General features: G+C 44.8%; 1 protein-coding gene across 1 annotated transcript in view; it reads left to right on the forward strand.

The window, feature by feature from the left end:
- The window catches only part of T265_01963 (hypothetical protein), a gene marked incomplete at both ends in the record, with an annotated part of 64,720 nt that overhangs the window by 8,113 nt on the left and 30,509 nt on the right, over window positions 1–26,098 (forward strand). Inside the window, 9 exons of the mRNA XM_009166101.1 lie at window positions 341–557; window positions 661–822; window positions 3,796–4,059; window positions 6,096–6,153; window positions 7,863–8,150; window positions 12,888–13,077; window positions 14,785–14,840; window positions 21,079–21,293; window positions 25,211–25,288. Of these exons, the coding sequence (XP_009164365.1) occupies window positions 341–557; window positions 661–822; window positions 3,796–4,059; window positions 6,096–6,153; window positions 7,863–8,150; window positions 12,888–13,077; window positions 14,785–14,840; window positions 21,079–21,293; window positions 25,211–25,288 (1,528 nt within the window). The remainder of the gene's footprint in view (window positions 1–340; window positions 558–660; window positions 823–3,795; window positions 4,060–6,095; window positions 6,154–7,862; window positions 8,151–12,887; window positions 13,078–14,784; window positions 14,841–21,078; window positions 21,294–25,210; window positions 25,289–26,098) is intronic.

Consider the following 26,098-nt stretch of genomic DNA (forward strand, 5'->3'; position numbering starts at 1 on the left):
TTGTTGGTTGTTGATCAGATGGCTGTTGATCTGTTCGCCGAGCTTGGCAATTGGCTTGCAAACGTTTCGTCACCATACGAGGAGACATCATCAGTGCGCAGTTGATGATGCGCTCCTCGTATGGTGACGAAACGTTTGCAAGCCAATTGCCAAGCTCGGCGAACAGATCAACAGCCATCTGATCAACAACCAACAACCTTATACCTAACTGTCAGACCCTTATTGATGGTCATGAAGAGGTTAGGAACGAGCGTCCTCGTACGTACTGAAACACGAAAAGTTCATCTCAACTTGTTTTGTGTACTCCAACCCATTACATGTGTCTCGTTTTTCTGTACAGGAACCCTCTTTCCAACGCATCGCTGTTTCACCCTCATCCTTCGGCCAGCCATTTCTCTACCTCCGTTCCCATACCTGATCTGATGTGTACAGACTTGGGTGCGGTAGCGACAACGAAACCTGTCTCGCAATTTAATCGCACCCGTGGTTTCACACAAACACTATATTCAAGTCCCGCTGATGAAGCTGCTCGGCTTCGGCGTGCCGAGGAAATCCAGGTTAACTTTTCACTCAGTTTCTTATTCGTTTCCTGTTTTTGTGCCTAATTGGTTCACTAAGTCCCCAAAACTTCATTTCATCTGGTTCTGTTAAATATTGTAGCGTGCCAATTTGGAGCAGATTGAAGAGCACCGTCGTATTCGTGAACTTGAACGAGCCAATCGGCTTCTGGAGGATAAACTTGAGGAGGAGCGTTTGGAGCGTGAGCGCGCACAATTGCGGGCGGTCGTCGAAGCTGAGAACAAAGAAAAGCAGTTAAGAGAGGTTCGTATTACCGTACTGGCCATTCTGTTTGTTTTCAGTTCATATATCCCTCTGATACTTTCAACTGAATGCTTAACACTTCTGCACCTACTGCGGTCACTGATCATGCGCTGGAAAGCATCAAACGCCGACTAAAAAGTTGAATCTGTATGCGACCAGTCGATCAACACCCCTGTATTGCTTCAGCTATTCATCTTCGTTAAGAAAATAATTCTAGAAATGCGACCAGCTTGTCGATCAGCTGACTATTTGCTGATTCCTGCTTGGTAATTGCACCGTTTTTTCGAACGCGTGACCCGTGTTCCCAAATTAAAAGCCAGGTCTCCAATGTGACTTCCCCTCACCTTGCAACGTTTGCTCCGGTAGCTGATAGCTCCTTTCACTCCCTCAAAGAGAAAAAAACCTCCAAAATCCTGTGAACTTTTCACGGACCATCACCAGTCGGAGAATTGTTGCATTCCCCATTACTGTTAGGCTTAATTTTGACAAATCCCCGCCAGCTTCCACGCAGGAATTTCGTTTGATTGTCGCACATTATTTTTTCTGCGTTTTTAACATTACAACCTAACGACAGACTAAAGATGAGGAATGGTAGTACGCTAAGGTTGAACAGTACCATCCAAGCTCTCGTTTCGTGCCCATTACCACGTCCACTCTAGTCCTTGTCCATCTTGTTTTGTTTTTTCCTCTGTAATTTGGGCGCATCGTGTTGGTGGGTTACACCTTTGCATTTGGAAACACGGAGTCGTTTTTTTAGTTAAAACCTATTCCCGTTACCCACCCTGTCCGAATAGAGAATCAAGTAAACTCGTTTGCACACCATTTTGTTTTTTACGGGAAACTCAGCTGAATCTCTCCTTTGTGACATTCTTTTACTGAGCGTGCTGCACGAAGTCTGCCCCATGCTTCAGTTTGTACGATATCCAAGATATCGCAGTGTATTTTCCTGAAAGAAGCTATTCACAATATTGCTTGAAACTCTTTTACAGCCTACGACCGGTTTCACCATTCTTGGTGCTCATCAGGCAGGCTTAATCCTCGGGTTTCAGTCAGCCGTATGTTCCACTTTACCCCAGATTGTACAAAATTCGCGAAATAAACAAATTGGCGCTGAAGTGGGTATATCCAGCGAATTCCATACAATTTGGATTTGATTAGAACACACGGTTAACGGAAACCCGGGGACTGCGCTCACTTAGTGAGCTCTAAGAAGAGCAAAAACGGTCGTAGGCTGTCGAATAATTATTGGTCAGTGTGCTCTGTAAATCACCCTATTTAGAGTATCCTTTCCCTACGTTCATTGATCGCGATTTGCTTCCGGTATTCACACAATGATGCTACAGCAAAGTGAGGCATGGCACACTCAGACCAATTCGGTTGGCGCCAAGTGCTCATCCGTGGCTATATTTGATGTGGTTGATGCGTGCTCACCAAACTGGTGATACTGCTATGGTTTTTGATGATGGTGACGTTTTTCTGCCGTACAGGAAATAGCCGCGATCGGACTGTAAAATGGTAATTCTAGCAAAGGACGGTTTTCTATGAAGAGCACTCGGACTTGCTTTATTGCTGTGCTGTCGGAGAAAACATCCAAATGAAGGTAATAATCACGTCAGTGGGGCGCACTCCATTAGTTTGCCATCTATACTTTGGTGAAGGTTGAAAACACGCAATACGAACTGAATATAATGGGAATACGTACTCGTCGGACCCCGGGTCAAGAGATAACTGACAAGAGATAACTGATGTCAGTGTAACTGCATAGGTGATGGTTTGTCCTACACGAAGGACCGACCAAAGGTAAGCTTTCCTTAAGTGGGCCCAAAGTGTGCAACATATTTTCATAATTCTTTCTTGTATTTGCCCATTACTGTATGACCCTAAGTGAAAAAGTGCAGTAATCTGAGTTAGAGTGACGGAACGTTAGAGTAGACGGAACGTGGTTCACAGTTTAGGAAATGCCAGCTCACAACTGATCGATCGGAATCGATGTTTTCCCAGCAACTTTTCGAATACCATCGAAGAATCTAAGCAACTATATAAAAACTAATCGTTAATGTTCGAAAATGCCCAGTGTCTATCCGTATATCTAGTGCTCCCCCATTTAGACTAGAACACGCCCCCGCTACCTCAGTGAACTTTTCAGGATGCAAGGTCTGCAATGGTGCTTAAGCTGACTTTCCTTAGCCGCCTTAAAAATGAAACTATATAAAACGTTGGCTTACCACATTCCCGAGCGCAGATACGAACCGAGTTTTGCTTATTGGTTGCCATCATTCAGCCGAACCAAACGTCTTCAGGTTTAACTTCCTCCACCTAATTCCAAGTTCGTGGACTATCATTCGTGCACGATGAAGGCTTCCCGACTGCCTGTTTTTTCGGTCCCCCAGTTTCCCTATCTTTCTAGGTCTACATCGAGCGCAGAAGGGTTGGATTGGATTACTTTTGCTCAATATTGGACCCCTCTCTTGTACCACCGTATTCGGATCATTTTATAAAACCGAAGTGCCCCAATCCAGACAGGCCATTGCAAAATGGATTGAGGAACTGCCTTGCTGGCTATCATCATTAGATATGGGACTTGCGCAGCGTCGGTGAACCTTAGTACGCACTGCAGCAACTGTTCACTGCTCCGTTGATTACGAAAAACAAAATTAGTCCCCTTCAGGTGGCAGACTACAGTGCTGTTGTGATCATACGCCAACATTTCATTCCTCCGGTGGCCGATTGTTTACATGACTTGGCTTTAGATTCGAAAACAGTTTCCTATTTTCGTGTCATTTGGTTCTTCCCCAGTTGGGAATCACTGATGCTGAGACAGCGGAAAAGGTTTACTGAGCTGTGTTTTGTGCATGCGATACAAATATTCTATTTCCTGGAAGGTGACACTATGTTTAATGACTGAGCTGTTTGTCTGTATCCACAACCCCTCTTTTTTCGTTTCCTTTTCATCGCTCAACTGTAAACAATCAGATGGAAGAAAACACAAGAACTCAGATTTTATTCGATAGCCTAAAACAAGCGCGTGAAGAGGCTGCCAACTATAGAACGCAAGTCCGTTTTCGTCGTAGTGGTGTTGACCAGCAGAATCCAACGTCCCACACTGGAGATGATGACGGTGGCCACACAATAGACAGCAAGCCACAAACAAAAGTGGCGGCGTACGCAAACCCCAGTGCACAGATGAATATGGGCAGCACATATACTATGAATCTGGACACAGTGCTCAATAAAGTGGTGAGCTGTTTTGGTGTGGTGTTTCTTTGGTATCTACTTAGAATTTCCAAAGGCGATATAATATACATTCGTTACGAATCCGTAGTACACCTAATACAGACGAAAAGACATATTGAGAAGGGAAATCGAGCACACTGCCCCCGTCCAGTAAATTCATTTTTCCTAATATTCATCCTAAACATTACTAGATTCCAATACTGGGTAGGGGACGTTCAGGTTCGAAGCATCCACCCTAGTAGGACAAAACTGTGGTGTCCTTACTTTGGACTTTAACCTTGTTATAGGTATTGTATATATGTTCTTCTGACTTTTGAGTCCAAGGTAACCCTGGTTTGTACCAAAGGATACCTAGTAGAAGGCTACATTCACCTAGTGTTGTGTGACATCGCCTGCTGTCTTCCGGTGGCCTGTTGTGAACAGTTTCCTCCTCTCTCCGGCTGTCCACACCTTGTCCGGACAGCAGAAGAGACTCGAGTTTCTTTCTGCTAATTCAGCAAAATCCTTCTAATCCGGCCATATGCAGTGACAACCTTAGATCTTTCCTTTCAAGTTCTGTTTTCGACCAGTACAGGATAAACAATAGCTTGGAACCTCATCCTCATCAGAGACAGGAAAATCAGAGCTGATACTAATGCTTCGCTGCCGTACAACCCTAAAGTTTATCTAATCATATTTAAAGCCTTAGAATAAAAAGAACAGAAAAGAGTGGATGAAGGAAGGGACCTGGTTCTGGTCTATCTACACCTCCAAACGCTCAGTCGGACAATCTGGAAGGAAACTGGCAGCACGAACGTACTGACATCGATCAGCCCCCATTCACTGCAATGCTTTCAGCCAAGCGCAGAATCGCTCACGGGAACCCCGTCTTGGAAGGCATTCCGTACCAACACAATGAGAAATGAGTGAGATGGCCCACTGGTTAGAGCGTGAATTTACTGACTAGAAAGTCCGTAGTTCGAACCCGGCCTCTGAATCCTCGACACCCTTCGTGCCTCCTTCGGGCGGCAGCTAGGCGCCAAAAGCTACAACTGAACGGTTTTTTCATTCTGTACCAACGACATCCAAACTCTTCATAATCTATTTCTCACCCTCCCGCCAAGTCATACGTTGTCCACCTCGCGGTTTTCGCCATTCTGAAGGAGACATGGGGAACAGCACTCGTCTCGGTAGATGGTGTTTCGGCATGCGTAGCACATGGCCGAGCCGGCAGCCAAATACTCGTTTTCTAATTACTCCGTTACGAATTCGTTGATGCCATCCGATACCAGAAAAGCTTCTGAGGCATCGGTGGTTAAAAACCTGAGGATGCTTCACCTCATCTTTCCTCAGCGACTATATTGTTTTAGAAATATATTTTTCTAAGCTTTGAGAACCAGCACCAATGTAATACGTATATACATTTGATTACATTAAGAAGTGCCGGCTTACGATGCGTTCTGTGAAGTCCTGTAACAATTTTCCGAACGCTGCACATGGATTTTATATCCCACTAGTCAAATCTGACGTGCCTACTACACCTGACAAGACTAGATCAACAGGTTCCCTACTTATCCTTCCGTTCTCCTAACAGTTCTTTGTGCTGTTGCACTAGTTTGCTCAACTTAATCCTGGCCGCGCCACAACCATCTTCTTACAGCTTAGTCTGTAGTAACTTGTGGCAACACACTCGGCTACTCGTGGACCTTGTGCATTGTAGCAACTGTATAAGACTTCCAGTAGGTAAATACGTATGATGCTACGCGACTGATGGCTAACCAGATTCACCAGCAATTATGTTATAATCTAACGCCTGTCCATACTGACGTGACGATTTGCATTCACCATCAGACGAGGGAAGCGCAGGGCTTTCCGTAGACAATGAGACTGTCTCGCTTGGAAAATATGACATAAATGTTCAGTCCATCCACTGTTTTTTTGGTATTTTTGGTCGCTCTTTGGCTATTCTATTGTATCCTTTGTGGACGAGCTTGAAAGTCACTCTTATTTCTTACAATCCAACCGTTCTATTCCATTGTTTCTTCGTCCACATTCAATAGCAAGTTCCCGTAGTGACCTCATCAGTTGGGGACACAGAAGATGCTGCCTGTCAAACAGGTGAGTGTATGTCTGCGTCGCTGCTTCTCCGTGTACCTTCTATTTCATCTAATCTCTGTTTTAAATCTGACTTGGCCTTAAGTCCATTTTGTCCGACAGTTTACCGTGCGTCTGTTGAATTTTCGGGTACTCGGAAGTGGGTCCTCTCGTTTGTTTAATCAGCCTTAATTATCCAGTTTGCCTATATTCATCGTTCCGCACCAGTCTTCCAAAACTCTTCACCTTCGTCCTCCCTGTCTGATTGTAACTTTTCCGCATCCCATCGCACAACAGTACGTTCCATTTTACTGAATTAATTCAACTGCGGATAGCTTAAGTTGGCCGTACTGTTTTTCAAAAAGACATCACTGTGATATTTTCGTTGTCAAACGCGGTGCACTGTTGGTATTAGGAGACTTTCCAATATAAATACATGTTATTATTTCTATAATTTTCATTCCTAACTTCACTGTTGACGACTTTGCTTGCGTTTCGCTCAACGAGAACGTTTGTTTATCTTAAACGCATTCAAATCGCACCCTAACCGCTGTTCCACTTTCTAATTTTACGCGACTTGATCTGTTGGCTTCTTAAGTGCATGTTCCTCGCATTTTTCAAGGTTGTCACTTTAGTGGTGAGAAAGTCCGAAGCGGAATAAATTCTTACCCGTATTGAATAAGAGTATTTATGGCAAGCAATCCGAACACCGTTCGCTTCTGTATGAGTGTCACAAGTTCTCCGTCATGCCCATTAGATGTGGAACCTCATTGTCACCTTTTTTAAAGCACGCTATAAGTAGAGCTCTTACTTACCGAATACTTTTTGGTTTATTTCAATACGCTGCGTTCGTTTTTGCGAATAATACTAAGTTCTGCACACTGAGCGCCAGGTCATCGCTTTCTTCAATGCGATTGTGTTGGTGCTGCTACCTTTTCTCCAGAATATCAATGGAAGATATCCTCAACGGAAGAACCCCGAAGACACAAGTAGCCTAGTATAGGCAAAGGCCAGGATCGTAGCAACACCACGCCTGTTGTGGTGGATTTATCGACCGTTTTGTTTGTACTCGGCGCGCTTTACTTCTACGTATCAGCAGTTGAAATTGTACAATTTGTCTTCATCATCACACGCAGCATTACATCAGTTTCGAACGACGATACTGTACTCACTGTGATTAAGTATCTGATGTGCATAAACAGCCATTTAGGCAATCTGGATAACTTCCGACAACACTGTCACCAATTGATAACCAAATCCTGCACGGCTTCCGTCCGAACACAGGGGGGATTACTTGGATTCCATCCTGGGAAGCAGGTCACACCGAGAATGCCCAGACTTTTTGTAATTGCTTTCATACCCTTCTGCCGTGTCAAAGGCGAATCATTTGGGTGCTCATGCCACCGAATTACGTACGGATACCGACACTTACCTGGTATCTGACCTTGCCTCTCCAACGAACTTGACACTCGCTTTGAAAACCGAATCAATGGTATCAGTAGTTGGGTGTCGTAATTCGGTGTGTTTGTTTGGTCCTCTACCAGTTGCTTAAACAAGCCATTATTCTGGAATCCACAAGCCTGATGGTGCTAAGATCCTGGCCGTTGCCTATACCGTGCTGCTTGCGTCTCCGTCTGTGGTTCTTCCGTTGTAGATATCTCTTTTTGATATTCTGAAGAGATAGCCTTAGGATGATGCTCCATCGTCTCACCCGTCAACTTTTTTGACCACAGGTCAGTGTCACCTCCTCTCTTTGGACTGTGTTCCATTTAGTGTACACGCATTAGAGTATCGAAGCTCCTGCTTCCCTGTTCCTTCCTATCTAGATCCAGTTTCGATCACCTCGCCGAATTCGACCCCAGTGAGAGCCAAGGCTTCCGTTGGTACTGCCAACGCTCCTGGAGACCGGTATCCTGTGGTTGGTCAAACGCGCCGTAAAATTGCCAACTCAGGAGACAACGTCAGTGAAACGTCACACCGACTACCACCAATCAAAAGAGCTCCTCAACGCACACAAAAAGGTAATTTTTGCATTTGGTCTGCATTTCTGCTTACTCTCCCTTATTCAGCATCCTCCACACCACAGCCGTCTTGAGAGTTAGTGTTTTGTCCTTCATTTTGCATACGGCGTCGAGTTTGGTCACCAAGAGCTCGTTGAGCTCACCGTGGGCTAATGGATAAAAAAAGCGAGGCAGTGCGATGCAACCAATCATGCAGACATACGGACTTGTTAGCACCAGAAGAGAAGGTGACGCTCGATGTTTATCATTGAACAATGATTCGGTTGAGTAGGTCGGTGAAGTCAACTTCTCATTCTGGCTTACATGAGAGTGCATTTTATAGCTGTCGACTTGTGTCGCCTTAAACTCTGAAGCAGCTGAAGACCTATGGAGCTAGTAGGTTTTTCGAATTTATTCGTGACTACCCTATCGTTCACGTCTGACCCCAGACGGTCTAATAGCACCCAAGCTTTGGAGCTTTGCTCGGGTTGTACGACGGTTTCGTGCAAAACGCGTCGATCGAGTGAACGTTTGTTTACACACGCAAACTAGCCACAGAATAAGATAGTTTATACATAGCCCAGATTCTGAACCACACGTATGTTCGCTGCACGTTTTTTCTGAATGAACTGGTGCCTCGGACGGAGGAGTGGAATAGACGTTTCCGGACATATCTCCGGTTCCTGTAGGCCAATGTTTCTCCTAGCGTCATTGAAGACCCTCTGTTTCGGTCAGTCGTTACTGACCTGAAGGTCCATAGTTCAAACCCACTCTCAGTTACTCAACTACTCACATTTAGGTTTGGGAAACCTTCCGGTATCTCAGCTCCCGTTTTTTACCTCAGGCTTCGGTCACATGTTACTATAAGAATGACTGTATTGACGGCGCTTAATGGTAAGTTCTGAATATGCATGAAAATACATACGTACGGACAAAAAGACGGCTATGGTTCGAGTTGAACCTAGGGTGTCTTGTCCGTCAGACGACCGATGCGCAAGCTGAGCAATTGCAGACTTTATCATGTGCTGCGCGAATGCTCTTGGAGCCACATCTATTCGTCACACGTCTCCGCTAGTGGGTCCCTTATGTAAGCTCCACCATAAACCAGCCGTTGATATCTAGGGGTTTTGAAGTCATCTCGTGAAATGGTATAAACCAGCTTTTAGGGCACCACCGTGACAACGGCAAGTGTGGTGTTCTTGTCTCGCCCAGAATTGTTCATCCACTTTCACTGAAAAAACACTTGCACTTGAGTGTCGTCATCAAATTTTCTCGTCTAAGGAATCAGAACCCGAAGGATTCTTTGTTGCAACCGGAATAATTCTTCCTTTCTCCGTTTTTTTTTACAGTAAACAACCTAGTGAACATCTTTTATGGCTTTATACCTTATGCTGTTCAGCTGTAGCACCCTTTAGGTACTTAACTTTCATGTCACCACCAAGAAGCTCGAGGGATGGGACACTGCCAGGTTACCCAAGCCTAGACAGGGGAGGTAGAGAGGCAGAAGTCGGGTTCGAACCACAGACCTTCCGGTCAGTAAATTCGCGCTCTGATCACTGAGTCGTCTCGCCATCTCGCTGTATATTTACCACCATGTGTTTCCCAGCAGCAGTGAGTGCTTGATGTTATGCGACTTCCCTGCAGCTGGCATGGCTCAATCATTGACTACCAATCCTTCCGGTATACGCAGGTTACCTCAGATTAAGCCCCCGTTTCGTGTAGATTCTGATCGGATTTCCCTTTTGAACCCAAGAACGAGTTCCTCATATGGAGGTAGAAAAGCTATGTACGCTACAAGTTACGGAAACATACCAATGCTTCCTATTCTTTGATTTACACACGGCCTCCTCAGAGGACGCTGGATGTAACCAGGTTAAGATAATTAAGACTATACGCGATGAAAGAAACTCCCCCTCTCCCTCTGTGTTTCCGAGTGCGTACGCGGGAACCACTGGGTCACAGAACAGCCACTGTGAATCTAATGTCAGGCGCTTCATCCACTCGAGCTTAGCATAATTCAGCTAGATCATCGATTAGACGAAAGTTCAAACGTAGCCATTCTGAGTACTGAGGAGTGTTATGAGGCCAGAAAGCGCAGGAAGTGGAAGAGGGCAGTTTAGTCAGGAATGTCTGAAAGGTGTTTTTGGTGATCAAATAGCTCAGAGACATTCTGTGAATGAGTTGACATTATACAATATTGGATATATAATACAATGAATAGCAGAATCTAGATCACTAGATGGGGTTTTTTCAATACCGGCTTACTTGACCACGCGCCCCAGTACCCATGTCTATGATTCGACCAGCTCATTTTTAGTCATGGTCTGTGAAGTTATGCTCCCATCAGCTTCTGGAGTACTAATCCGTCTTTCTGCCTTGAACTACCATCAAGCTGTTTCTTCAGATGAGCCTCTACGATCGTTATTCAAAGATGGAGGTGAATATTTGTTTGTGCTTATTCGGTTACAAGGACATGTACCTGATTCTTGCTTGCAACCTGAGGGTTCCAGAACCGAATGTTCTAACCATAGGGGGCTAAGCCTCACACCTATCCTAACACGGCTACTCTCTTCCCTAATGTTGCGACTCAACTTCGGCATCTGTGACGCAATTTCTCGATCATTAAGCAAAGTTTCCACCTGGTACGGGATGTACCAGGTGCCACGTCGACCAACACTCGTGATTTTCCTTGACTTTAAGGGAGCCTTCAACTCTGTGGATAGATAGGCTCCTCTAAATCTACTTGACCAGATCGATACAACTTCCGATTTTGGTAACATTCGTGTCCTTTATTCCCATACTTCCGGTCACACTTGAATATGCATCGAGCTATTCGTTGTTATCCGACAGCTAGTGGAGTTCGTCAGAGTTTGTCTCTCCCTCCTATTGTTTAGTTTCTTTGTCGTTATCGTGGAGTGCACACTCCAAAGGACGATTACTCAAAGTGATGAAATCTCGTCTGGAAAGAGATCGATCGACTCGAAGGCTGCAAACGACACTCTACTCCAGACAAGACGTTGTAGTGGTCCCTTTTTTGTCATGCGCTTTGCCTCAAGATGAAAAGCCGTGCGTGAGTTTTTGTTCGGTTCGCCTATCTTAGCAGCAGGTTTGTACTGTAATGGATGAAATCAAGGCGCGGACAGCATTTATGGCTCCTGAAATGGATTTCGCTGGCGCTCTTAAGGTAACTGTAGGAGCATTTTTCCCTATAGTTGTGAAACCTGTCTCCTCCTGTCCAGGAACGTTGGATGGATCCAGACTTTGGTCATAGGTGCTTTCGCAATGCAGTAGTCATCTGGTGACTTCAGCCTGTAGTCGAGATGGGTAGAACGATACTTGATGATGTGTTTGGGTCACTAAAGCAGCAAATCAAAACTTTGGGCTTGATGTTGTTGGGCCCGTACTACGCACCAACCACCGTCTGCCAAAGAAAGCTTTTTGTGCTCCAAATCACTGTTGACTATAAGTTCACGGAGGACAGGCATTGAGATGAAGACGGTTCTAGTGAAACAGTATTGTGGAATCTGCGCGCCTTCCTGACTGGGTCCCACGTGGTCCTTCTTGCTTGTGCCTGGAATACATGCCACACAACTAATCCCAGTGGCGCGCATGTCTAACTAAATTTTATTTGTCGTTGTATGCTGAGGTTTTATCGGGCGAGTTTCTTGATTAACATGGGATCACTGATGACACCATTCTTCGTCTTCCTGCTCGGATATCTATTTCATAGGACACCACGTCGTCTTCTATTCAAGGCTTTCTATCCTCACCCACCTACCTCCCAGTGGCGCGCATGTCTAACTAAATTTTATTTGTCGTTGTATGCTGAGGTTTTATCGGGCGAGTTTCTTGATTAACATGGGATCACTGATGACACCATTCTTCGTCTTCCTGCTCGGATATCTATTTCATAGGACACCACGTCGTCTTCTATTCAAGGCTTTCTATCCTCACCCCCCTACCCCCCCCCGACTAAATTGTCGTGACACTCACAAGCATACGAAGATCAACGGAATGTACCAATGGTACCAACGGCGAACCATCAGCTGAAGCACATCGAAGTGGAAGAGTAGGGAATCAAACCCCATCGGAACTAATTCACAACTACCCGAACCCATCAACGCAAAATTTTGGCAACCACACTAACCGACGAGAGCCGTTAATTGACACTCAACGGTGATCTAGTGCGCTTATATGAAGACATCTTACTGATTGGTTCTCCGTCTGCCTTAAAACCCGACCAACTTAACGACCTGCTCACTTGGTCCAATGAAACTTTTGTGTGAAAATCAAAACGTTGCCTAGTTAAAAACCACCGATTATTTATCAAGCTCTTACGAAACGAAGGTTTCTATCGTGTTTTGTTTGTACGGCTGATAAGCGTTAGTATGTAGTGCTCGTGTAGTACTATCAATGGTATGCTGCTCGTGGCGGTGATAATGATAATAATGTTGAAGTACCTTGGCAGCAGTGGTATCCTATAGGGGAAACGTCTACATTCCCTGGTCGTTTTATTCTAGTTCTTTTCCGTCGATTACCTATACTCATCTATTTCTGACAAGATTGTGTTTGTTCCTTCCTCACCAACCTATATCTTCTTCACTTCTTTTTATGTGTCGACTCGTGAGGGATGTGAGTATAATTTTTTGATGATCATCAACAGTTTCTTTTGCGCCATTTCTAGGAGTAGGCCAAGGCTAAACCCAAATCCCTAAAATAGGTGCTTCATCTTCCCCAATTTTTCACTCTTCTAAACAGCGGGAAATAATTGTCTTCCAACCGAAAGCTTTCCGTCACAGTGCGTTGATCGCCTTCGGACACCCAAAAAACCTATTGGAACTTCCACCGTTCAAACTCAGTCGCCCTTAAAATCTATTGGAGAGACCTCAAACAGAATATCGAACGGGGGTCATTACGCCGCAGTTCCATCCAACGCCAGAAAAACACAGTATGTGACTTTTGTTTATAACCCATGTACATACCAATTAATGTAGGCGGTGAATCCGAACGGGTTCAAAATGTATCCCTCTCTCATGGTGTTTTCCAACTGCATGTGTAACCCGAACGCCGCCACAAGGTTAAGATGACAAAGTATGGTTCCTACTGAGTACTAGAATATTTGAAGTAGGCCAAAGACGACAGCGTACGAATGAAGAACAACGTTCAGCAGTAAATATTGTTAGTAGTTCATTTTTTCCTGAACCGATCTATGTTAATTTTCTCTTTTCCTTCATCTGACTTTACCTCTTGGAGAACCTGTTTCGCGTTCCTGTCGTCTTTTTGAACACACGTCCGGCTGGTTGTTGAAACCACTTACGATACGATGACCTCAGTCCTACTGGATGTTTCTACGGCACTGTGGTCCCTTTAAAGGGACATCTCCCCGAAGAGCGGGGAGGGTTGAAAATTGTCTGCACGAGTGTTTTCCTTTTGATCGGAGTGGCAATGGCGATCTGTCTTTATTTGTATGCGTGTGTTACGAATAGATTTCGTAATTACGCGACGAAATTTTCGATTCCATAGGTTACTAGTCTTGCCGCACACCAGTATGGGGAGTTTAATCCGTGTGATAACCGTTCGATTCTCTCAGCTAGCCCGCTGCAGGTTATTAAACTTGTGCCGTCTATAAAGACTCGAATAAACTTTAAAAATGCGGTGTTTTATCACGATCTATTGGTAATTCCACAAATATACTGTTATTTTACGTCGCCATGTTATGGATATCTCCGTAGCTGTCTAGCGCTTATTGCAATCTGGAAGCCAGGATCAGAAATAGCCTATAGTGTTCCGAGCCACTGTGTCAGCAATGCTTACCCCCGTATCCGTCGGCCAACATATATGCATGAATTGCATTTGGGTTTTAATCAGTTATGTACCGAACTGGAAACGCTTTTTCTATGGTTCTGGGGAGTGGCTATTACCTCGGTTGGAGTGACGACGGGATAAATACGTACATCGAAACTCCTTTGCTTGGCGGAGGGACTGTTCTATAGTACACATATTCTCCTAATGATAATGGCTCAGCACCCTCCTGGTGCCTAGCTGCCATGCCACCCGAGTGAAGCAAAAGGGCTGAGATACTACCAGGTTGCCCAAACCTAGACAGGGGAAATCGAGAGGCAGAGGTTGGGTTTGAACCACGGACCTTCCGATCAGTAAATTCACGCTCTAACCACTTGAGCCATCCCGCCCCACATATTGTCCTAGGTCATTCTTATTTCGATCCAGACAATTCACGTTTTCTACATGCCTTTCCCGTCCGCTGGTAAAACATGCTGGATGATGTTCCCAGTGACTATCGCAATATTCCTATCACAACTTTTGGGTGGAGCTAACAATGCCTCACATCAAACACAGGTGACCTATATGTGTGAAATGATACAGCCTCCTTCGCATCATTATCAAGATGAGTTTATTTTGGGCTCCTAGTTGTGTAGGCCTCGGCTACTGCTGTCATACTTTATGTACGGTGAGAAAAAACGAACACTGTGGACGGGGTGATGGCGAAAATAGCTTCTCCGTAACTCCAACCTGCTCACAGTATCTACGTTCCACTCAACTGTGATTTATATCTCTTCAATATCGCTATCCTACTTGCTGTATTTTTGAAAACTTGACCGTAATGTGTTGTCCATTATTGCCATTTTAATTTCAGAGCCGTTATCTCAGCTATTCAGTCTGATCGCAATCCAACCCGAATTCCTGTGCCTGGTGAGTCGGTTTCTCATTCGTGACCAGATTGTGCATGATTTCTCTGTGGAAAGATAAATCTCCGCTAGTGTAATCGTCAGAATAGCATATGTTTACTTCAGTTCCTTGATATGACATGACAGTCTGATATCCTTTTTTGGGATGTTGGCTTACAAACGCCAAGCCTGAGAGTTCAGTGAGGTGCGAGCTTACTGGTCGGAGGGCCCATGGATCGAACCCGACCTCTGCATCTCGACTGCTCCTGTTTGCAGTTGGGAAACTTGGTTGTACCTGAGCCCTCGTGCCTCTCCGGTGGCGCAGCAACTAGGCACTGAAACGGTGCTACAACTGGACGATTATTTATTTTTTATTCACTCTCATTTTTCCACCGACTGTCGTGTTCAATACTGTTTCCTTACAAAAAACTTTGCCTCAATCTTTTTCTCTTCAAGCAAACAACCCAACGCATCAACAACAAACATTGTCTTATGTCGCGTCAAGTTCATAACGAAATATCCATTCGTTCGAAAAGTTGGAGGTCTGGATGTGACCTACTGACCAAACGGGTCGTGGTTCCAATCCATCCGTACTTTTGGAGTGATTCCATCTAGGCTCGGGCAATCGGATGATATCTTAGTGGTCATGCTTTATTTAAGTGACACGACTGCTGTGCCCTGGAAGTGGGCCACAAGAGACTGATTCAAAACCTGTGTGCAGGATGCGTCAAAGAAGACTTGTGTCCCTTGCTTGTTACCTATGGAGAGTTCGTTCATTTTCCATAAGCTTTCTATATCAATAACTCGATTTGATGCAATCAATAATGGTAATAATCGTTCACCTGTAACACCCTTTCAGTATCCAGCTGCCTTGTCACCTCAAGGAAGCACGAGGGCTGAGATACTGCCAAGTTGCCCAAGCCTAGACAGGGAAAGTCGAGATGCAGAGACCGAGTTCGAACCACGGACCTTTCGGTCAGTAAATTCGCACCCTAACCAATGAGCCGTCCCCTTATCATGTCACGTAATCACGTGACCGTCATACAGGTGAACCAGTGAACACTAGGGTTTCCAGGTTTTATAGACGAACATAATTGCTCAATCTAAACGCCACATATCGTTACATGTTCCACGGCTGTTTAGTGTATCCCGCTTCAGTTGAAAATTATGGCCTATCCACTCGAGAATGCCGATTGTTCTATAGAACAGTCTGCTCCCAATTACCATCAGGCCTGGTTCATCCGGATGGCTCGTTTGTCCCAAATAAATGTTGCTGTTTCGTAAATTTCATTATTATCTCAGGAATTCCCGCGCCATGTTCGAGTACACTTTGGTTAAATTCATCATTCTCTTTTGGAATAGGTGTAAATTAACGTAGCTTAATGAAACGGCGTTGCTTGTGAATAAACTACACATTCATCGAATGATGAATCCCCTAGGTTCGAACTCAAGTGCCCTCGGCAAGCAGCAGTGTTCACCGGGTGTACACCTGGGATTTTTTTGTTAACTTGTTAAAGGTGACATGAATAGCTAACTAACAGCTTATCGCAAGAAAGCAATGCTTTCAGTGGTAGCATTTCTGGAGCTTACGATTTTTGTCAAACTGGGACAAAAAGAAATGGAAAAACAATTAACGATGTCCAGAACTCAGACACCCGCATTGTTTGCCCTCTTTATTAGAAACCTAACGGTCTTCGTATCTCAACGGTAAAACTGTGAACAAATGATCGTGGCTACTTTTAACCCATTCATCACTCATTCTATTCTATTCCTATAATTTGCCATAAAAGATACCGCGTCTTGACTTATTTTGAGATCTCTCTAAGTGTACGTGAAACATCGGAACAAATTTCACACATCAAAATAGGTGATCTTTGCACTTGTCTCGCACGCATCATTCTTCCAAATCTGTTGAATTTTGTGAAAATGGCTGTTCATATATTGGGCTGCTTGTAAAGATAAGGCATAACAAAGCAAACATGGAAACGTCAGTGCACATATTGTGCTTGGTAAGAGATGTCGCTAGTACAGTGAAACCTTATGAACTGTCTATTGGTGACCGCTTGACCCACTTAATTGTAATATATTTTGAGCTCTAATTAGAGTCCTCCCTTCAATGTGACTCATCAGAACAATTAAGCCAGGACAGGACGACGACTGTTCAAACGAGAGTGATGTGAACATGAACCCTACATAACCCGTAAACCCCACATCAGAATTTCATTTTTCGTTGAGATACCCGTGGCACTCTGTGCCGGAAACTATCGATGCATATTCGCGAATCGACTAGCGATCACAGCAACTACAGATGTTCATTCGGCCTCCTCACCGAGAATAAGATCAGCCATCTTCAACCATACGCTGAGGAGCTACCTGGACTTAGCCACCTTATATGCAACATGATACCATTCACGTAGCACAATCTTCACCGGCTTTAAAAGACCGTTCATGCCATGTCTGAGTCCGGTCCGTTGGGCCGAAATGTCGCTACGCCAATCATAGATCAAGACCACATGTTCAGTTACCGTCGGAAGCAAGTCCCTAGTCATTCTTCTTTACTTCTTGACATGCTTGCTAACTGTACCGCCTTTCACTGGTAGCCCAGAAATATTCAGATGAATATATAGTTTACTCCCGTGTGTAACAAGATGATCCATCAAGTTGTAGTTGAATTAGCTTTTTTGCCGGCTTTAATGATGACCTTCAAGCTGCTTATTTTGTGAACTTACAGCTTCTCTGATCGGGTCAAACTGCCTTTTAACCTTCCACTGTGACTTAGTGACAGTCTATCGAGAGATAATTGGACAGTGATTTGTTAGCTGCTGTCTAGTGATCTGATATTGAGCTGATAGTAAATTTTCGGCGACTCACTATGTGCACTAATCTAAATATCTGATGCTGCGTTTGCTGTATTACGGACTGGAATCAGATAACCCGAGACTACGTGGTACACCGAGAGGTAAGTTCGTTGGGTTATTCAGGAAAAACGCACATGACAGGTTCAAAGCAAACCGATTGATAGTGTAATCAGAACTTGTCACGTATTGTCATTTTTAAATTGTCAAATTTAAATCCAGGTGACCTTTCCGTAGATCGCTGAAGTTTGCGTGTTCCCACTCTCGCACGCCAGATAGGAATCACTGGTTTAGATTGACGACTGGTGTTTCTAAGGCATGGGAAACATAAGAACCGTCCACATCTGCAGGAACTGCATTCACTGTTGTAACAGGCTAACTGTGTGCACAAAATACAGTGCAGCGATTTCGAGAGGTACTTTGTTGAATGCACAGTTTGATTTACTTATCCAAGAGTCAGAAACTTGCGCTAAAATAAGTGGTGAGCCGGAAGAAGTTGACCAGCAATCTTCGTGTTCCCTTGGCTTCAAAGTTTAGACTTCCGCTTGAATTGATGCTCCGAACCACGCCTGCTCAAAATAGGAGACTCCGAAAGTTCATGAATATAACCAAGTCTCTATATCCGCATACTACCCAGCGTTCTTTTGGTTGTACGTATTCAGCGCTTTAAGGAATCGTTCGGCTGTAACGCTCTGTCGGTGCTTAGCTGCCATTTCACCCGGCTGAGATACAGCCAAATCGCCCAACCCTAGATAGGGAAATTCGAGATACAGAGGCCGAGTTCGAACCACGAACCTTCCGGTCAGTAAATTCGCGCTCTAAACGCTGAGCCATCTCGCTTCCCTACAAAAATTGGTGTCCGGCAACAATGTCCGCTTTCGTTCATTTTTCGACATCGCTGAACTAACGAGGCTAATGCTGGGAGATTTTCGAATCCCAGATGTCCAAATCGTTGCCGACTATAACCTTGTCGATCTGAGGCATGAAAACAAGGTCTCCTTAATATTCTCTAGGCAAAGTGGAAGCGCTGTTGAATAAACTGACAACCATCACACAAGCTTTTGGCATGGGACTTGTACCTACAAGATGCTACATCCCACTTCTGAACGTTCAGTCTCCGAACATGCTCCTTGTAATTTAAAGGGAAACACTGGAGGTTTTGGGAAATTCCGCATACCTCAGTAGTTGTATTAGCTCTCACGGAAATGTGTCCAATGAAGTCAGTGTACGAATCTCAATGTTGATAATCACGTTTGCTAATCTGCGTCATTTGTTGCTTCAAAAAGCATATAATTGGGCCTCAAGGGTCGCGTGTACCAGGCTACGATAAGGGCTGTATTTCTGCGAGCTGTGATCTCTGCGGACAGATAATGTAAGCCCTGTTCAGGTTTTCGGTCGCTGATGAATCAGAAAGTTCACCGGTATCGTATGGCGTTAACGAATTCGTAACGAGGTTATTGAAAACCGGTATTTTATTGTGCAGTAGATACTCCAGTCACCATCTTTGTGAGTGAATCCCAAGACAACCGTTTCGTCAATGGTTGGATTCGGACTGCGAGACAACGGATACTTATGGGTATTATCGCAAATGTTAGTGAAAAAATACCATCTTAAAAACGCTATATGGGGTCTGCTGCGTGATTAAAAGCATCCACAGATGACCTAGCAAATGACGGTAAAACGACGAGAAGATAAACGTTAAGTTAGGTTACATGCAGACAGAGAAGTATTCAGCTCGATCACGTCAGCATGGCATACTATGAAGATAGGCACGGCTTCGGTTTACGGGAAATGGAAAACGGTTTTCAGCGACAGATTAAGCCCGGACGGATGTGGAGCGATCAGTCGCATATTACAGTACTGTACTTCAGATTACTGCATCCGAATTAGTTAACGTCTTCAGACAACTTTCCAAAACTTTGCTTTCGGTGCAACTGCACTTGAGCCTAACGGTCATTTTTGTTTGGAGTGGAGGAGACATGAAATTAGAATCAAGCATCCCACGTAATGCAACTTCACATGCGGACATGTCATTCTACTCATCAATCTCGGGTGGGTCAGTCAAGTGTACTTCGAGCCACACGTCTGTGTGCTTGAGCTCATATCTGCTCAAGCTGGTTCTGACGCTTATCGATCAACTATGTGCTTTTCGTTGCTATGTGCATCGTGAAATACCTAGCAGTGTGTTGCAAACGGGTAGCGGTATCTAATTACCACTCGTTCACTCACTTTGTGATTTCTCTCAATTCGTCTTACGTGATCTGTTGGGTCTCTTATTACTCACCGCATTATTCATTACCAACACGGTTCATTTCCGGTGAACCAATCGAAGAAACTACCTTATAAGTGCAGCTGTCTTGACGGTGTCCACACGTCCTCCGCAAGTGCTCGGCTGCTTTTCAGGCTGTACCTAGTAATACAGAGGCTAAACGGGCGCCCTCGTTCGTGTGAACTTACCGCCCCAAACATTTTCCAGTGGCAATAATTCTATTCTGCAAGCCAGTAGAAACACCGGTGCGTATTTTGTTGACCTAGACTATAATTCCACTTATCTGAACGCAGCTCATACCCACGCTCTTTTCATTGAAACGAAACTGAAGGCTGGTAAGAATGAAGCTAGTTATAGCCTACTGCGTGTACAACCTACCACCTAGTCGTTCGTTGCACCGCCGAAGTAATCCTCCCTGAGCCATTGTGCCCATGCAGAAAGCGTCCATTTTTAGGACTACAACACACCCATATTTTTTACTCAGCAACATGGCTCCATCTGAGTAGGTAGTTTCTTTGTGTTGATGCTCTCTATAGCCCTACTAATCGTAGGAGGTAAATATATAGTTCTCTCTTCTGGCGTCCGCGATGTTTTGGCTAATATATTTAATGCCACCGAAGCCAACGAGGGTTGGGTGGCAGCAAACATGCCTTGGAAACCTTATATCCGTCATTCAGTGTCCACGGCCTTTGGTTCCAGCGAACTGGAATAGTATGCGGTTAAAGGGTTACCTTTGGGTTATTGTTAGCTAATCTGATGAACCATCTTCGTTTTTCTATGGCTTTGTTAGTGCATCAATCTCGAAGATCTGTTCGAGAGATATCTGCTTGACGTAACCGAGAGGGGACGGGGGGTGATGGGCTAATTTTGTGTAAAGAAATGGAAGGGAGTTGGTCAGGAGTCATGTTTATCACACCGATCTCTATGTCCGCGCAGTGCTTTTTCTCATTAATTTTTTTCATGCATTATACAATTACGGTGGTCCTATTACGTTCCCCAATCGAATCACTCATCTAGACTCCCTTGATTTTTCTTCTGTTTTCGGTCGGGTTTACTAACATAGTCGATAGTTTACTAGTAATACCCTATGTTCATAGGAAGAAATATCATTGTGTGCTCCTTTCCATCCTTTCCAACAGTTTCCTCTTCAACGAAGAAACCGACTGTGCGCCATAGGGATTCTCCTCCTTCCACACCTCCTCTGTCTCGCTACACTGACGGAGTCGCGGCAACTCATTACCCTCTTAATTTGGTACGTACGCATGACGTTCTCGATCCCAACTACGCTACCATCACTGTTCCGGTAATCCGAGAAAATACCGCGAAACCGACGAGTCAGCAATCATGTCTTACGGTTAGTGGCTAGCTGATCACATCTTTTTATTGCTAGCTTAAGTTATCCTCCTTCTTATGAGAACGTTTCGCGTTAGTTCTTGAAAGTGCGTGTCCGCTTTTTTTCTCCGAGCTGCTTTTGGTTTTCACATTTTTCATGCCAGACGTTTGTCAAGCTTTTTGAATCCTAGGCCTGTTTACCATTTGATTATAGTCCCGCATACCAGATGAGAAACCGAGCCTTACTGTGTCAACATGATCAGTTTAAGTCGTCTGATGGAATACTGTGAAAGTCTGACGGGTGCCGTCATGCTTCGTTGGGGATGCCTTATTCGTCCTGTGCAGACTAAGGACGGATACTGGCTCCTTGAATTGACATACGGGATTAATCCCACGGACATACACCAGAACTTGTAATTAACTCAACAGACCATGGAATTCATTGAATAGTGGGGAGAATGAATTTTTGAATAGTGTCATATGTACTTCGCCTGGTCGCGTTTGCCTAGAGTCTGATATTTTTGAGTAAATTTATTTGCTCAAGATACAGTTCTAATGCTGGCTCCACCCTGCACCCTATAATGGTGAATCTCTCCGCAAGTCGTTTTTATTCAGTCGCCAGGCCATCTGTTTTGAAACTGAAATTTCCGCAACTCTCGGTAACATATAATGAAAGCAATTATTATAAAAGTGTGCACTCTTCGGTCGGGCATGGATCTGCTAACTGGAATGTTCGTGGTTGCAACTCGACCCCGGATTCCCTACTGCTCTTATCTTGGTTTATACAGTCTGGCAGTATGTCAGTCTTTGTATGTCCCTTGGGTCGCATGACATCTATGCCCTGGTCTTTTCCTGCATATGTGACTACCATTCTAGCTGATCTGGTAGTTGAGGGAAGAAAACCGTTTACTTCTGGAGCCAACTTCAGAGGATGCGTGATACAGATGTCACGTGAATTTATTTTTGAAATTTGTTTCAGAAGTTTCTTCCCTGAGCTTGCGAGTTTGTGGTTGCTGTAAATGTTTGCAAGCTGCACTTTTCTGTAAACATTTCCACCATGCATGAAACAGATAGTCTCGTGGATTCTTGGATTCGTTTGAAAATTCCGATGTCACTTTCTGCCACGATGTACCGAGTATTTCATAAGTTTTGAAGTCCTTCCTCGAAGTGGGTTCCAAATATGATGTGGCAGAATAGGCGGATTCCATCTATGGTATAAATGAAGCAACAACTCGGGAAGACTACTTTCCAAGAAGTACCGAAACCCTTGTCGGACTACAGCACTCCTTTGAAGCAACCTCTTTTATGGACGTTAATTGCACTCCGAAGCGAGCAGAATAACACGCTGCTCTTTCTCTAACACTCGACTCGCTTGGCATTGATCTGTGCTATCTCAGAAACAAGAATTCAAGATACAAGCACAGTGGTTAGCTAACCGCCCCACCACTCTCGGCTCGGTACCGGGTGCGCACCTCTGGCGATCCATAGGCTGCTGCGGCAGCATGTACAAGGGGTGATGTCGTCCTGAGTCACCGGGCTTTGGGATCCTGATTTGACTGGATACCTGTCGATAGTCGTCTGGCTCGTCTGGCATCATCTTTGAAGAGGTCCCACACGAGGAAAGTCGATCGATGTCTGTTTGTCATGTCTGCTTTTGCTTCAATTGACTGTAGCTCATCAAAGATTTTATCACACCCTGAGTGCCCTGCCGCGATGAGCTAAAAGCTCAGATATCGTGGTGGTTGCCTGAGATATGAGTGCGCAACTGGAGGCGTAGCGCACCTGACACTCAATTAGGTAGTTAACATGGATTGGACTTGGTAAGTACTGACAGTGGTGAACAATTGCTTCATTTGTGTGCCGACCGAAGGCGGTTTTTGATGCAGTACTAACTTCCGAAATAGCCGAAATCGTCTGGTCACATGGTGTCCTCAACGGTGTACTGGCCATGAACTCAAATCGATCACATCGCCATCAGTCACCGATGAAGTGGATGTAGTAACGGTATTTTCCTCAGCTTAGTTCTCGGTCTGTTCCTCCCAAGCTAGCGTTCACATCAAAACAACCGCCAAAGGTGCACAAGGTCTGTTAACGCCCAAAACGAAATCAAGAACAGTTGTACAGCGCTTCGTATACATAGCGTAAGCGGTAATAACTTTCTGGAATTTCTGACGCGTTCTGGATGCACCATTGGCAACCGGCATTTGGCCAATACTGGGTCATGATTGGCTGTTGGGTCCAGATTGTTGACCAATCAGATCTCGTCTTGATGCCAGATCGACAAGCCTCCCGAATTCTGGGCCAACCTCGAGCGGGCCAGGCTTCTCGACCGTAGCAGCGCCCAAAGACGTGCGGTATAGTGGGATCCGCGTGGATTCCTGCCTAACAGTGGAGCAATAACTGACTGCCGATCGTACACACTTGTCAATTCTGACCACGCAATCGTCCGGAATCGCTTCTCTTTTCGTTTTCCACGGCCACGCAAGTTGCGAAAAAATCGCCTGGCAACTGAAAGGCTGACAGATCTGTATTTAGACAAATTTACAAAACTCATCTTCTAGAGTCTCTTCCAAATGGTGAGACTAGATCACCACCTCTTTACACAGTACCTGGAGTTTTGCTTGTGACACGATGCTACAAGGCTCACTCAAGCACTGAATATCAGACCGAACGGGGCACTGCTTAAGTCTCGGAGAAATATCCGAACCGGTCCCGAACATGACGAATTATCAGACGTCAAGTGAAAGTGAGCGTCCGAACTGACCGTAAAGTCTGGTGGACACAAAAGGCTAGGGAAATGGGAGGGGTCCAGAAAGCCGGTAATGCCCGAAGATCATTTCATTTGATCCACGTGGCTGATCCCAGGAAACCTCCTGTGGGCGAAACCACGAAGGATCAGTAAGGAGTAACCTTGTGTAAAGATGTCCTCGACTGGTGGGCCGAATACTTCGAACAAGAGCTATCGTAATCACCTGTTTCCACTCATCCGGACTCCGCAGTTAAGGTAGAACCCCTCCCACCACAGCCTCACAGTCGGGTTATGAATTTAAGCAGCACGTATTTAAACAGCACGTATGTCATCGGAAGAACTTAATACACTTCTCACAAGGCTCCCAAAACTCTTCAATTTTATGATCTGTGTCTTCCGTCTGTATGGTGTATTGGATGTCCTCGGTGGGCCGAATACTTCGAACAAGAGCTATCGTAATCACCTGTTTCCACTCATCCGGACTCCGCAGTTAAGGTAGAACCCCTCCCACCACAGCCTCACAGTCGGGTTATGAATTTAAGCAGCACGTATTTAAACAGCACGTATGTCATCGGAAGAACTTAATACACTTCTCACAAGGCTCCCAAAACTCTTCAATTTTATGATCTGTGTCTTCCGTCTGTATGGTGTATTGTGATGTCTCGAATATCGTGCCAATTGAAACATGGGGCTGACATGTGCAGCACGTTCAATTGAAGAAGAATATCATAAACGAGAGATCCAGTTTGGTGTGTCGCCCGTCAAAATTAAATTGATATGCAAATGCGTGTATTGGTCTGAATTACGTGCGTCACTGTCAAGTAATGTCTCACTGTTAAACACAGTGTGGCACACTGTGCACCAACGTCGAATCACATTGACCAATTGTACCTATTGGTAACTGGGTTCCATAAGATAGACCATAACGAGAGTAGGTCCCACGACCTTTCGCTAGCTTTGTTACCTGTTTACCGTCCATCCACCCGTGGAGGGAGAGAATGGTGTTTCTCCATCTTTTCGGAATCCTGTTCCAATTTGACTCACATAATCACTGATATTTATCGACTTGGGCAATCATTCTAAAGTACGTTTCCTGATTTCGCGCAATATCATGATGATGGCGATGATCGTTATGAAAGACGATGGTGCAACTGACACGTTCTCTTGTGGTGCTTCCCTGCTGGTTTTAGGATAAAGTACCCGATCCAGTCAACTCGCGTAGTGATCGACAGAATTCCATATTGCAGCATTTGTCTGAAATCCGAAAAGTGAGTACCCTGTTTTCGTACACGTCCGATCATCCTTTACTTAAAACCAGTTGGTTTACTTCCAGTTTTGACCTACATCGCTTTCTCTTGTTAAGACGTGCTGGCATTTTTAGAGATATATCGATAAAATTCCTAGGGTAACAAGACGAGAACCATAATATGTCCCGATAAAAATCCCAGGATGGCCCAAGGTAGGGAGAGACGTCTATCGCGTAACACTGTATATGCTGTCCACAGTATATCGTAACTTCACCTCGAGTCAAATTTAGGTCTAAACTAGGATACCTCAAATTTATTGTCGAGGCATCTGTTTGAGAACAGCGAGAAGCATAAATCAGTTTGCAGTGATCGTGTACAAATTCAGCTGTGTAGACCGAAAGCTGTCAATTAATCGTAGTGGTTAGGCTTCTGTGCTGCTGATGGTTACACTGGCTAGAAATTAGTTCCTTAAGGTTCACCCATGCCAGAAAGGTCAAAAGAAACCAACGGGTGACGAAGGACAACGAGTCCAAATACTGCGATAAATCATTTTACGAGGGAGTCTGGGCTTGAATTCGCACTGTCCTAGGAGCGTGAAGGTAGTAAGGCGACCGGTATGGTCATATTTATGGAAGCAGCAATGGCTTCTTCCCCGGGGGAAGGTCGGCCCTTAAAATCTCACACTTCGATCGCCCAGCGGTCGACCGTGATTGCAAGCGCATTATTCAATACGATCGAAATACTTCAAAACCAAAGAGTCCGGTGCTGCTCAGAAAGCACCTGCTATGTGCAGCTGCGTTAGGAGGTACACAGTAGCTTCCCTGAATAGGG

Source organism: Opisthorchis viverrini, assembly GCF_000715545.1.
Source record: "Opisthorchis viverrini unplaced genomic scaffold opera_v5_22, whole genome shotgun sequence".
Taxonomy (NCBI): Eukaryota; Metazoa; Platyhelminthes; class Trematoda; order Opisthorchiida; family Opisthorchiidae; genus Opisthorchis; species Opisthorchis viverrini.